The 12,719-nt window shown below is 43.7% G+C and overlaps 1 protein-coding gene across 1 annotated transcript in view; it reads left to right on the forward strand.

Moving 5' to 3' along the window:
* Positions 1-2,287: 2,287 nt before the first annotated feature.
* Positions 2,288-12,719, forward strand: part of FYB1 (FYN binding protein 1) — a 60,773-nt gene continuing 50,341 nt past the window's right edge. The window contains exon 1 of the mRNA XM_063128131.1: positions 2,288-2,316. Coding sequence (XP_062984201.1) covers positions 2,314-2,316 — 3 coding nt within the window. The 5' untranslated portion in view covers positions 2,288-2,313. The remainder of the gene's footprint in view (positions 2,317-12,719) is intronic.

Consider the following 12,719-nt stretch of genomic DNA (forward strand, 5'->3'; position numbering starts at 1 on the left):
CAGGAGGAGGGGGAGATTTGTACATGGTACATTTGGCCACATTGTGCACTGCGAGTGGCCAACTGAAAGACTTTAGCAAAAGCTCCTTTATTGGCCTGGAAATACCTTTCTCTCTCTCCATTTCTTTCCTCTCATTCTGGCTACATTTACCTACCATTATAGCTGTCATACAATTTGATGGGCTTGCAATATTTATTTACCCACATACCTAGCAGTTTCCTCGCTGGAAGGACACAGACTGGCTTCATTAGAAGTCCTTAAAATATCATATCCCAGTTTTAAGACCAGAGATCTTGGGTGCTTCCAGATGACACTGTTGTGGCACCATCACCCTGACACATACACAAACTTTTACAGACTGAGGGGGTGGGAGGAAGCGGTCCAGACGCCACTGTCTTCTACTTATGACCCTCCCATGTTTTCTGACCACTGCAGAAAAGGAGAACATGATGGAACAACTTCTGATTACTAGATCTAGTAGGGCCTCCACCTGGAAGGCCCCCTTGACTACATAAGGGGAAGTTGGTTTTGTGTTTCTTAAAGAGTAGCACCACCCCCATTCCAATGCCGCATGGCAAAATGCTGTTGAAACTGGAAAGAATTTTAAAAACCATGTGTGGCATGACATGAGGCTCTGGCCGTAGCTAGACCTAAGGTTTATCCCAGGATTGTCCTGGGGTCAAACCTATTCATCTAAGTGCCACACAGGGCATCCAGCGCTCAGGCAGGGGCAAACCCAGGATGATCCTGGGATAAACCTTAGGTCTAGCTACGGCCTCTGATTTTCAAGGAAAGGCAAAATCATCATTATCATCATCAATCATCCAATGGGCATGCCCATACTTTGGATGTGCCTAAAGGTAGCTCTTTGTAGAATAGCAGGTTGCTGTTTCCTGAGACAGGACCTCTTTGGCTGTGGCACCCAAATGTGAAAGAAACCCCCCAAGAGAGGTCCACCTGTCTCACTACTGCTCAATTTTAGAATGGCAACAAAGGCAGTTTTATTCCAGCAAGCTTTTTCAGGAAAAATCTAAGCCGACTTTTATGCTGATATTGTCTTTTAGTCAATAATTTAATATCAGCACCATTCAATCCATTTTAAAATTATGTTATTTTCTGTGCAGTGAATGGCAGTAGCTCCCTAGGGATTCAGGCAGGAGTTCTTCTCAGCCCTGCCCAGAGAAATGTCAAGGGCAGAACCTGGGGGGGTCTTCTTCAGTGTGCAAAGCATCTGGTTTACTGCAGAGCTAGAGCCCTTCTCTGTGGATAAATTTGTTGTTTTATTATCCTGGGTTGCTTTTATATCGATTGTAAGCCACCATGACTATTTTAGTGCTCCTGGGTGGGAAGCTCTGAGCGTTACCGATTGCAAGACGTTGTGGAGCCCTTCCGTCTGTACCTCTTTCACTGACTTTCTGTGGTAAGGAAAACAGATGGGAGAATGCGGGAGGGTGGCCAGTGGAAGACATTGTCATCTGATCCGTCTACAATTCCATCAGCGAGGCAGGGCAATTGCAAGTAAAAGGCTCATCTGGAGGCAGCCTCTGTTGGGAAGGCAGGAAGCTTTTCCAGATGAGGCTGTTAATCTGCTATATCTACTGCTGGTTTCATCTCAAAATTGAGATATGAGCACATGAAATGTGTCTCCTTTCCCACTTTCCTGCAGAATAACCTCTAGGTGTCACTGTGGTACAGTGGAATAGCACAAGTGGGAAACATGTCCCCCCCCCCGCCCGCAAATAATGCTGCATTTTCCCTGCAATAAAAAAACTTGCCAAAAGTTCTGTTTAAAAACAGAAGTGAAACTGGAGGGTCACATCGTCATCTAAAGATCCTGTAAACAACCATGTGTAGGGAATGATGAGAGCACAATAAATACCTTGTGTAGAAAAGCTCAGGATATAAAAATGCTGAAGAAAAAATAAAAATAAACTACAAATGCAAGGGGGGATTAGAAATTAAAAATTAAAATATTAATGAAAAAAGAGTGCATTGTGTTTATTAACATAGTGCTCTTCATCTAGAGACTGTATAGCCATTTGTGTACATATTTTCACAGTCCCTTAACTTCCTAGACTTACAGTCCTGCAGTTTATTTTCAAGTTGCTGCTACAAACCCTGTTCAATGCCACATCATAAATAATATGCAAACTATGGATGGTACTGTTAGGTTTTCCCTACGAAGGCTGGATAAAAACCGCTTGACACTTTCAAAATAGGAAGTTCTGGGCGAAGGACAAAGAAAATGTTCCTCTTGTGACACTACATCTTTGAGCAGGCATGAAAGCACACGCCAAGGAGAGTTCATCAGCCATGGTAAGTCCCAGAATTTTATGATTGTTTCCATTGCTTTCACTGAATGAGATATAAAAACTGAAATGATAAGACTGTCATGAGCGTTTTGCAAACTGTTCATGAGTGACCGACAGTGCCTGAATTTCATTTCCATATCTTTGAAAAGCCAGCTGTCTGGTGTACTAAGCAACCACGCTCGGCTTCTTTCTTTGTTTCTTTCTTTTTCCCCACAATACCAGCTCATCAAGCTATACTGTTTTGGAGCCACCAGGCCAAATGCTTTCCCACCAGCCATGTACTCTGGACTGGTAGGTGCTTCCTGGGTGACAACATTGGTGTTTCTGCATTTCCAAGCAGGCTCCAGAAACATGTTTCTCAAGACCCTGGTGGACCACCAGACATTGGTGGACTGCATTTGACTTGATAGGTCACACTTTGTAGTGAAGACTGAGAGCAGGGCTGGATTAAGGCCAGCTGATGCCCTAAGCAAAGCCCAATAATGGTGCCCCCTTGGCCCTTCCATTGCTTAGCTCGTTGGTTTCTGTTCACCACTCTGCTGCTAAGATCATCTTCTTGGCTCGCCGCTCTGACCAAGTAACTCCACTTCTGAAATCTCTTCATTGGCTTCCAATTCACTTCAGAATCCAATATAAACTTCTCTTGTTAACCTACAAAGCTTTTCACTGTCTAGCTCCTTCCTATCTTTCCTCTCTCATCTCACACTATTGCCCCGCTCGTGCTGTTCGCTCCACTAATGCCATGTTTCTCACCTGCCCAAGGGTCTCTACTTCCCTTGCTCAGCTTCATCCATTTTCTTCCGCTGCCCCTTATGCCTGGAACGCTCTTCCAGAACATTTGAGAACTACAAGTTCAATCGCAGCTTTTAAAGCTCAGCTAAAAACTTTACTTTTTTCTAAAGCTTTTAAAACTTGATTTTGCTCAGACTTTTATACTGCCTGTTTGGTGCATTCTCTTCTGCTCCTTATTGTTTTATTATGATTTTATTAGAATGTAAGCCTATGCAGCAGGGTTTTGCTATTTTATTGTTTTACCCTGTACAGCACCATGTACACTGATGGTGCTATATAAATAAATAATAATAATAATAATCTGGCAAGACATTAAGACTCAATAAGTGCTGAAGGTGAAATAAGACAAACTCAGTTTTCTTCAAGGCCATCCCCCATGCCAGAATACACAACTATATTAAATATAAACTTTTTTTTAAATCATATTTACTTAACAATAAATAGCAGCAAGCAATCTAAGCCAATTACTTACTTATAACTAGGGCAACGGGGGGGGGGGATTCAAATTTTCATCACTGTTTTATGCATTTTTTTTAACAAAACTGTTATAAGGTAAAATGCAAATGCAAAAATTTATTGAAAACTATTTTTAATCTGGAATTCCTTAAAATTAGATGGCTACAGCTATGGTACCGGTACTCTGTGGTGCCCCCTTCCCTTGGTGCCCTAAACACGTGCTTATATTGCTTAAAGGTTAATCCAGAGCTGACTGAGAGCTAGAGATGTGTGTTCTAGGTAATCTAGATGTATTGTAGATGAATTTATTTTGCGTTTTGCATTGTTGATGGATTTAAGGAAACGTCTTGCATGTGTGAAATGCCTTCACAGTGGTTGTGGCCGAAAAGGGATGGGGTGTGTGAAGAAATGGATGGTGGTTTTTCTGCTCTTATCATCAGTGTCCACCATAGTCTGTGGTTAGCAGGGTATGACAGAACACGGTGAACTGTGAAATGTTGAATCAGCATGATGGAAACATGACTGCAACTCGGGCAGGCATCTTGTTCATGGCCACACTAGACTTCGTAGAGGAGATGGACAAACAGTCCCCTCATGGCTTATTTTCCACTGAAGCTGCAATCTTGGGCAAAGAATGGCCGGAGGAGACACTGGGCCAAATCCGACTCTCTGAGGGATAGCATGGCCATTTATCAATTGCCAAAAAAGCAAAAAGAGAGGAATTGCATCACCAAAAAAACCAAAACAAAACAAACCCCAAGTATAAAATGACACCAATTTGCATAACGTTGGCAAGGACTAATTTACGAAGAGTTATGAAAATTTAGAAAGAATGGCAACAAATCATTTATATAAGAATATGGTAATGTAAGGCTTATTACTAGAGATCTCCCAGACCAGTATTCTTTTTTAAAAAAATTGAGGCTTGAGCAGTGTAGACATGCAGCAAATTTTGAAATTGCAAGAAAGTTCAAAGCTTGAGCTTTAATAGCAAAACACTACGTTTCTTGGCTCCATGGCAAACACAGAAATCTCACAATACCCTTTGCATTCCCATCACTGTCACTGCTGCCACCCATAGCCAACATGGCAGTCCTGCTAAGGCTTGCCCAGACTTCCCTCCTGCCTGGGATAACACAGCACTTGGAAGGAGCAGGGTGCACCCACTTATGAGGAGCCCTGTCTACTTGCTGCCCTTGTTCATGCAGGCACATGAACAAGGAAAATGGGTGGGAGGGTGCTGTTGCACCGTGTCCTGCTTGTGGGTTCCTGGTCAACAGTTGATCGGCCACTGTGTGAACAAAATGCAAGATTAGATGAACCCTTGATCTGATCCACCATGGATCTTCTGATGTTCTTATGAACCCGATATGCAGTGGAGTTTTTTGCAGACTTTTCTGAAGGAGGAAAAAATCCTATTCTGTCATTGAGTGGACAACAGAATGAAAGATACCTGACAATCTGCAAAACACACATGGAATGGAAACATCCTCCAGCTACAACTCCCATCATCCCTGAACATTGGCCATGCTGGCTGGGACTGGTGGGGGTTGAAGTTCAAGAACATCTGGATGGGCACATGTTCCCCACCACAGTCATAGGGAAATGGTTTGATGTGGCATTTAATAAATAAACAAATATTTTCTTTTGAAATACTTATTTAAATGTGTATCTTAACCTGTTTAAACTGTGGCATTGCCACTTTCAGAAAAGGGCACAAGCTATGTTTGATCTATGCATTCATCTGAGAGATGCAGATCAGGTCCTTCATGGAGCAATTTGCAAGGTTCAGATTCCTCAAGTTTCCCCATGAGCCACTAAAGCCACAGACCAAAGTCTCATAATGTCTCAGAAATTAGGCCTTTCAATAGGGGTGCATTCAGCTATAAGCCACTGCGTGTGTATGAACTAGCCCTTTGGTTGGTCTGCAGCAGCAATTGTGTACAGACACTTACTCACTACTCCACAGTAGAGAGGAAGAAAGCCTGGATGCTACTGCAACTTAAAAAAAATGTGGGGAGAAAGATATCTTGTGGGGAGGTAATTTTAATGCCTTGGATGTCAAACTATTTAAGGCTCAAGAGGTGAAGAACCTATGCCTCCCCCCCCCCGACGTTATTAGACTTCAATTACCATCAGTTCTAACTGGCATGGCCAATGGTTGGGGATTATGGGAGTTGTAGTCCAACATTTGAAGGGCCACAGGTTCTTTACCTGTGTTGTTGTGGTCCCATCAGCCAGGTGATGTGCTGTGCTATAAAAGTTCCCCATTTCCCAATGGTAATTATGGAGGCCTTCATGATCCCAATGTATTTAAATCTACTTTGCATTTGGTTAGGGCAGGAAAAAGGATTAGTTATGTGTGCGTGCATGATAATGGGCAAATGAATGGCCGATACCAAAGTACAAGTGATTTACATGTGCAAATTTAAGAAGGTGTAGAATCTTGTTATTCTTCTGAGGCAAATGGACTTCTCTCCTTAGGCAGGGTTACAACCAGAGGTCAATGGAGTAATGATGGTAATATTTAATATCTATGTGGCACTTGAAAACAATTCACATTGACGTTACCTCAAGAATCATTACAAAACAATTTGGTAATTGTCTGGAGCTGTTAAGATCTGTTTGCTGCTGCCCCAAGTGGGGAACTATTGAAATGCAGGTGGCCGCTTCTCGGTACTTTCAGGCCCTGGACTGACCCTGCCCACCCAGGATGGCCGTTAGATTCTCCTGGACAGGAAAGAGTATAAAAAAGGCTTCCTGTTCCAGCCTCACTTCACTTCAGCAACAAGTTCTGGTGTATTTCTATACACTTGGTTAGTATTTTGACCTTCCTCCTGCCTTACTGTTTAATCCTGACTATTGACATCTCCCATAGTTCCTGGCTCACCTCAGACCTTGACTACAACCCAGCCCTGACAGTAATGTAGGCCAGCATTGTTTCTCCTGGATTACAGATGATGGAAGCTAAGTCTACACTACTGTTTTATAGCAGAATTGGAAGTGCACTGATAACTGTTGGGGCACAATCCACGTTCCATATACAGCTTCGTAGTGTTATACCTTGCTTCTTATTCCACATTTGTAATGATTTAACACAAGGTGTAGATCTAGCCAGACTGAAGCCAAAGTATGCAAACAGGGTCGTTCTTCTTTGCTGTTTTTCCCCAAGTGTGTAAGAGTGCAGATTCAGCATCCAACATGTGTTGTCTCGCCTTGTCAATTTCCTTGTATGTTTCATCTGTAAAAGGGAGCACTGAAGTGGAATAGTAACATAGAAGGAAACTGATAAAGCGAGATTGCATATAGGCTAATTTGTGCACAGTTGCAAAGGATGGGGGGAAATGATACTAAAAGAAAGTAGGAACCCACGTTAGTGCACCAAAGGGGGTGAGAGACAATAGGCAATGTAATCTTATCACTATTATGGCCTCCACCTCACACCTTCAACACTTCCCTGAGTTTCCAGCAAGTCCAGAAATGGAAGTTATTGTCCCCATTTTTTTCTGGCTCCTTCTTGGAACAGTTTCTGCAATTGCACTTTTTCTTTTTCTTTTGAAGTGTTTCTGAATTGCGCAAATAGGTTCCTACTTTCTCTTAGTATTATTTTCCCCTGTCCTTCGCAACTCTGTGCAAATTAGCCTATGTTCAGTCTCATCTTCTAAATTTTCTTGTACATTACCTACTCAACCTCAGCCATTTGACAGATGAAACCTACAAGGAAATCAACAAGGCAAGATTATACATCTGACAGCCAATTCTGCAATGTTGTGCACTTGTGAAAGAACAGCGGGGCAAGTACGACGCTATTTGCATAATTCTGACACACTTATTATTATTTTTAAGAAGGTGGCGAATGAAGTAAGTGCTCTGGAAAGGAGTCGTGGTTGAAGTGGGGAGCGGTCCAGGATAAGGAGACAAGGCAGGGTGGGCTGCAAAGGACACTGGGATACGTGCAGAGAGTGGGCTGGAGGACTGAGAGGGAAACAAGCCAGGATGAGGCACTACATGCCGGATAATCTTTTGGGAGTAATGTGGTTTGATATGCAAACAACCAATCCAGAATGGCTTATCTTCCAGGTTGGGTTAGTGTTACATTAGCATGAGTGTCCAGGGATACCACCCAGTATTTATGGGTTTACCTTGGTTATTAGCTGCCTTGAGCTCTTCTGAGGCAAGGCAGTATATAAATATTTTAAACAGATAAACAAATGTTGTGGTATACAACTTTTTATGCATAGCAACATGCAAGTTGGGCTGTAGGTTCACCAATACTATACAAAAAGTTCCACTGAACACAGTGAGATCTGCTTTGAGTGGAGGCTGTTGACCCCAATGTCATTGGGGTGGTGAATCTGCCCTGGTTTTCAGTCAGAACCAGTCAGAACTCTAAGGGAGTTATCCAAAAAGCACCTTGGGATAACTCCTTTAGAATTCTGACTGGTTCTGACTGGAACCCAGAGCAGATTCACTGCTCCATTGTCATCAGAGCCACCAGCCTCCACTGTCTACTTCTGAGTAAAGAAGGCTACAAATTAGACATGTATTGCAGCCAACTGTCATCTGCTTATGTTTGAATGAAACCGGGAAGTATGCTTTGGATGGCCTCATCTGAAGAATGGAGTCCTGAATCACAAGCTTGTGGTATTACAAGGGTTGTCCCCAGAACTTTAGCTGGTATGAATCAACGTAACGCTAGTGATACTAGCTGGACTATCCCATGGACTGTGTAACTGACGACACACAATGAATACTCTTGCATATTCTTCTTCTGTGGCAGTAAAGCAGATGGAGAGAGGGAGAAGTTCAGTGGTGTTGGTTAATCCTGTGTCTTCCTCTTTCCCCTGCCCCTTCCTTCCCCTCTTCTTTGGGTCAGCTGACATGGGGACCTGAGGGGAAATAACAGTATGTGAAAATCTTTCATTTGATTAGGAGGGACGAAAACAAAGAGGTTGCAACAGCTTTTTTGTTCTCAGAAGGATGAAATGATCAAGGGATTGCCATATTTGTTTTCTGAGGGGACCCAACAAGAAAATGTTGACTTTCAGCTTTATCATCTAATCAAGGACAAGCAGCATAAGATTCTAGTCCCTTTCCCCCCCCCCTCCCCAAAGAAAGGAAACATATGCCGTAAAGGGTGCACTGAACTTCCCGTTCCTCAAGGAAGTGGGAGTGTGAAATAGTATAATTTTACTTTTAAAATGTCCAAATGTGTATGTTGCAAACCTCAAATATTAACCAATTAATGTGCCAGTGTGGTATAATGCCTAAGTATGAGAACTAGGGCCAGAACAGGCAGGATAAATGTGTGACTGGGTTTAACAGGTCTTTTCTTTTACAATAGCAGGCATTGAGAGTGAACTGAATTATTACCTTTATTATTAAATTTATATCACACCTTTTTTCCTCTTGCAAGGAACTCAGATGTCTTACATTGTCCTCCTCCTCCTCTCCATTTTATCCTCACAACAACCCTGTGAGGTAGGTTAGGCTGAGAGTCAGTGACTGACCCAAAGTCACCCAATGAGCTTTATAGCTGAGTGGGGACTAGAACCCGGATCTCCCAAGTCCCAGTCCAACACACTCTGGCTGTAGGAAGGAAGATACATTTCTTTAAAGTTCACTCATCAAAGTTCCATGGGGGGATCTACACTACTGCTTTTAAAGCGCTTTAAAGTGCTTTGAAAACATTTTGAAACCTGTATATGCAGTGTGTCCTGGGCCCCAACAGTTGTCAAAACTGTTATAAAACACTTTAAAGCAGTAGTGTCGATCCCCCCCATGTCTCTACATAGCAAGTTGTGTGTTTGAAAAGTGAACATGGAAACTCACCTTCCTACAACACTCTGGTCTATAGCTTTCAGGGATCTATGCTGATGCAGCTTTCCATTGATCCGAATCATATGAAAAACACCTTAAAACCCTACTTTAAAAAAAAACACCTGCGAACAGCCCTCTTTTCCTTTACCCGGCTCTCATCTGCCGAATAATGATACTGTATGCAAAACCTAGCAGCAAGACAATGGCGTATTGTTTTAGCTGTAAAGCAAGGTGAGGCATGCAAAATACTAGAATGGCAACAGGTAAGAAAATTCCTGCACTTAGTTGTTAGCCTTGACAGATGTCATGTGACTGAAAAGGGAAGAAAGAGCCTGCAAATAGCTGCTATTTATGGCATTTATGTCCCTACCCTCCTCTAAGGAGATCAGGGTGGCATCCATGTGTGTGTCCGGTTCAGGGCTGGAATCAAGGGTGGGTAGGGTTGGGCACCTCCCAAGGGCCCACACCTCAGCAGGGGCCCACTGACAAACTCCCCACCCCCAGAGTTGCTTCTCCTCTTCAGCATTGCAGTGTGCTTGTTCAGCTGCCTCTCACTCAGGCCCAGACAGTGGTGGTAGGGAGGAAGAGAAGAGGAGGAGGAGATGCTACCGCCTACTTGATCCCTGGCTCTCTGCCTGTCATGCAAACAAGTGGTGACATTGATGCGAAAAAGAATGAGGAGCAACAGCAGCTGGTGAAACGGCAGTGAGAAGGTAGAGGCTGTTTGGCACTATCACCCTGCCCCCCGCCCCGCCCCCCCACCATGGCTTATTTAAGCCAAGGTCAGTTGTGGTGTATGTCTGTGACCACTTTGAATATTCAAGCCGCAAGTGAGGCTTGTGTTGCCCGAACGTGGCAGAGGTGGGTTCCCAGAAGAGCTTCTTATATAAAAAGCCTCACGTCCTTACTTGACGCTTTATCTGCAACTTCTCCCTGGCTCAAGAAAGTTTTCATAGAGATTCCCCCCATAACATCACTTCCATCCATGTAGCTGACACTTCTTTAGATGAGCTAACCACTTGGATGAGGCCATAGCTAGACGGGGCGATATCCCAGGGATCACCCTGGGATCATCCCTGTGCATCTACATGACACAAAGGGGATAATCTGTGTGTGTGTTTTCCCCTGTTTTGTTTTTACTTTTTGAATTAAAAGCCAACGTCAATCTTAAGTTGGAGCAGAGGAAGAATGCTTAACATCTCCACCTCCCCAAGCTACTTTCTCACTTATGGGGATGGGAGTGGGGGAGGGGGGAAATTCTGTAACTTTTCTCCATTACAGGAAAATTCTGTCTGCTTTGTGGCTTGACGTGCCAATGTAAAAGCAATTATACGCAACTTCCTAAACAGTTGCTTACCCCTCCTGGCGGTGGGGGTGCATGGGGGGGGGGAAGTCCCTCATCGCCCTGAAATGCTGCAGCACAACTCCCTTGCCTCCTAAAAAATAATTTAAAGAAATAAGCAAATCGGAAAAGAAATAAATCCTGGGACCTAGCCCTAAATATATAAAGTAAATGGAGAACTGGAAGAGCTGCAGCTTTTTCGTCTCTCAGAAATCACATGGGCCTGGCAGTTTCTTCCCAAAGACAGCCCAGGCCATCTGAATCGACAACATTTTACTTCCTTATTCTACCACCCCCCGCCCCACAACACACACATATCTTACCCAATACATGGCAAGCATTATAAGAAGAGAGACTTCCTTATCTAATTGGAGTATAGGGAAGTTCTCCTGCTACAGATCTCTGCCTGGAGGAGACAAAGATGCAGTTCTTCTGTAGGCTGTAGGTGAAATTTGAGGACACCCACACAGGTAATAATAATAATAATAATAATAATAATAATAATAATAATAGACATAGCTCTAGATTTTTGCATGCTGCCCACTTTTAAAAGGGCAAGGAGGTCCAGGATTGGCACTATCAGGGTTAGTTTCCTTTCCTTTGGATGAGAGAGCCTCAACATGGCATTTTTGCTGTATTCACAAATACATAAGTAGAATGTAAGTGGAGGCAAACTGCAGGGCAGCCCTACAGGGCAGCAGGTCCACTACCCCCACATCAGAGTTTTCATTTCACGAGGGAAACTGGTCTTTTGGGCAGAGGTTCCAAAGAACCTTCGGGGATGGGGGGCGCAAAGTCTATAAACATGGCTTGCAAAACCTTGGGCTTGGGGGCTATATCCAGCCCACTTAAGAGCCCAACCCAGCCTTCCAGGTTTCCCATAAGGCCATGTCCAGTTGTTTGGTAGTTTCCTGGCTTGTGTTTAGTTTCCCCCCCTCCATTCTAAAAGTCTGAAATGCCTTTCTGAAGGCTTAGGCCCTGACTTCACGTCGCCACGTTTTCTCCACTTTGGTGGAGTTTTCCAGTTTATAATCTGCTTTGAACTGTGAAGTACTCCCATGCATCCTGCTTTAATTGTGCTATAAAGACAAAAGACCCGACCTATTTTGATACTCCTTTAAGAGCGAATCATTTGTTGTTTTCCAAACGGCCACTGGGGGCGCAGGAGGAGGATTTGATAGGTTTAAACTACCAATTCAACAAATGCTTATATCTGGGTAAGTTTTAAAGATGAAAACATCAAAATTGGCACAGTAATAGATATTAAGGAGAGCTTTAAGCATACCAAATTTGAATCGGATTGGGTCATCCATTGATTTTTTACATTTCTCTCCCTTAACCCCTTTCCTGGTATGCAAAGGATCTTAGCTGCCACCCGGGGTGTGATTTAGCTAGCAGCAGCAGCAACAACAACAACAGCGTTACGCTGTAAGGGATAATTCGAGGGAAACAGGTACGTGGGCTGAAGTTAATAGAGAGATGCAAATTCAGAAAGAATTGCTGTATTTTAGATTGAAATGCAATACATCTCACCAATAGCAGGCAAGAACTGTGACCGGGTGAGTTGTGTGCTGGCTCAGTCTGCTGTCCAGGTGCCTGCTGTGGATGGACAACTTCAAGGGCGCCTGCTGCTCTCTCTTCTTAAGGTTCTTTATCTTTAAATCAGAGTTAGACTGGACATCCTTCAGATGGGGGACCCCTTTAAACAGAGGACTGTCCTTGGACAGCCCTTCAGAGGATTGTCCTCTGTAAAATAGGCCACATGGCCTATGATTGACCCCTCCAACTTATCAATCTAGAGGTAAGACTAGAGTGGTGGAAGTGATATTCCTGGCAAGATAATATTACTAGGAGTGTGCACGGACCCCCCACTCCGCTTCACTTTCAGATCCGCCATTTTTGGATCGGGCCGCTCCGCACCGCCCCCACTCTGCCTGTGCCCACTCCGCTCCGCTTGGAGCTCCGGATCCGGATCGGAGCTCCGTTTCCCCCCCCCA

The sequence above is a fragment of the Elgaria multicarinata genome, chromosome 6 (genome assembly GCF_023053635.1).
Source record: "Elgaria multicarinata webbii isolate HBS135686 ecotype San Diego chromosome 6, rElgMul1.1.pri, whole genome shotgun sequence".
Lineage (NCBI taxonomy): Eukaryota > Metazoa > Chordata > Lepidosauria > Squamata > Anguidae > Elgaria > Elgaria multicarinata.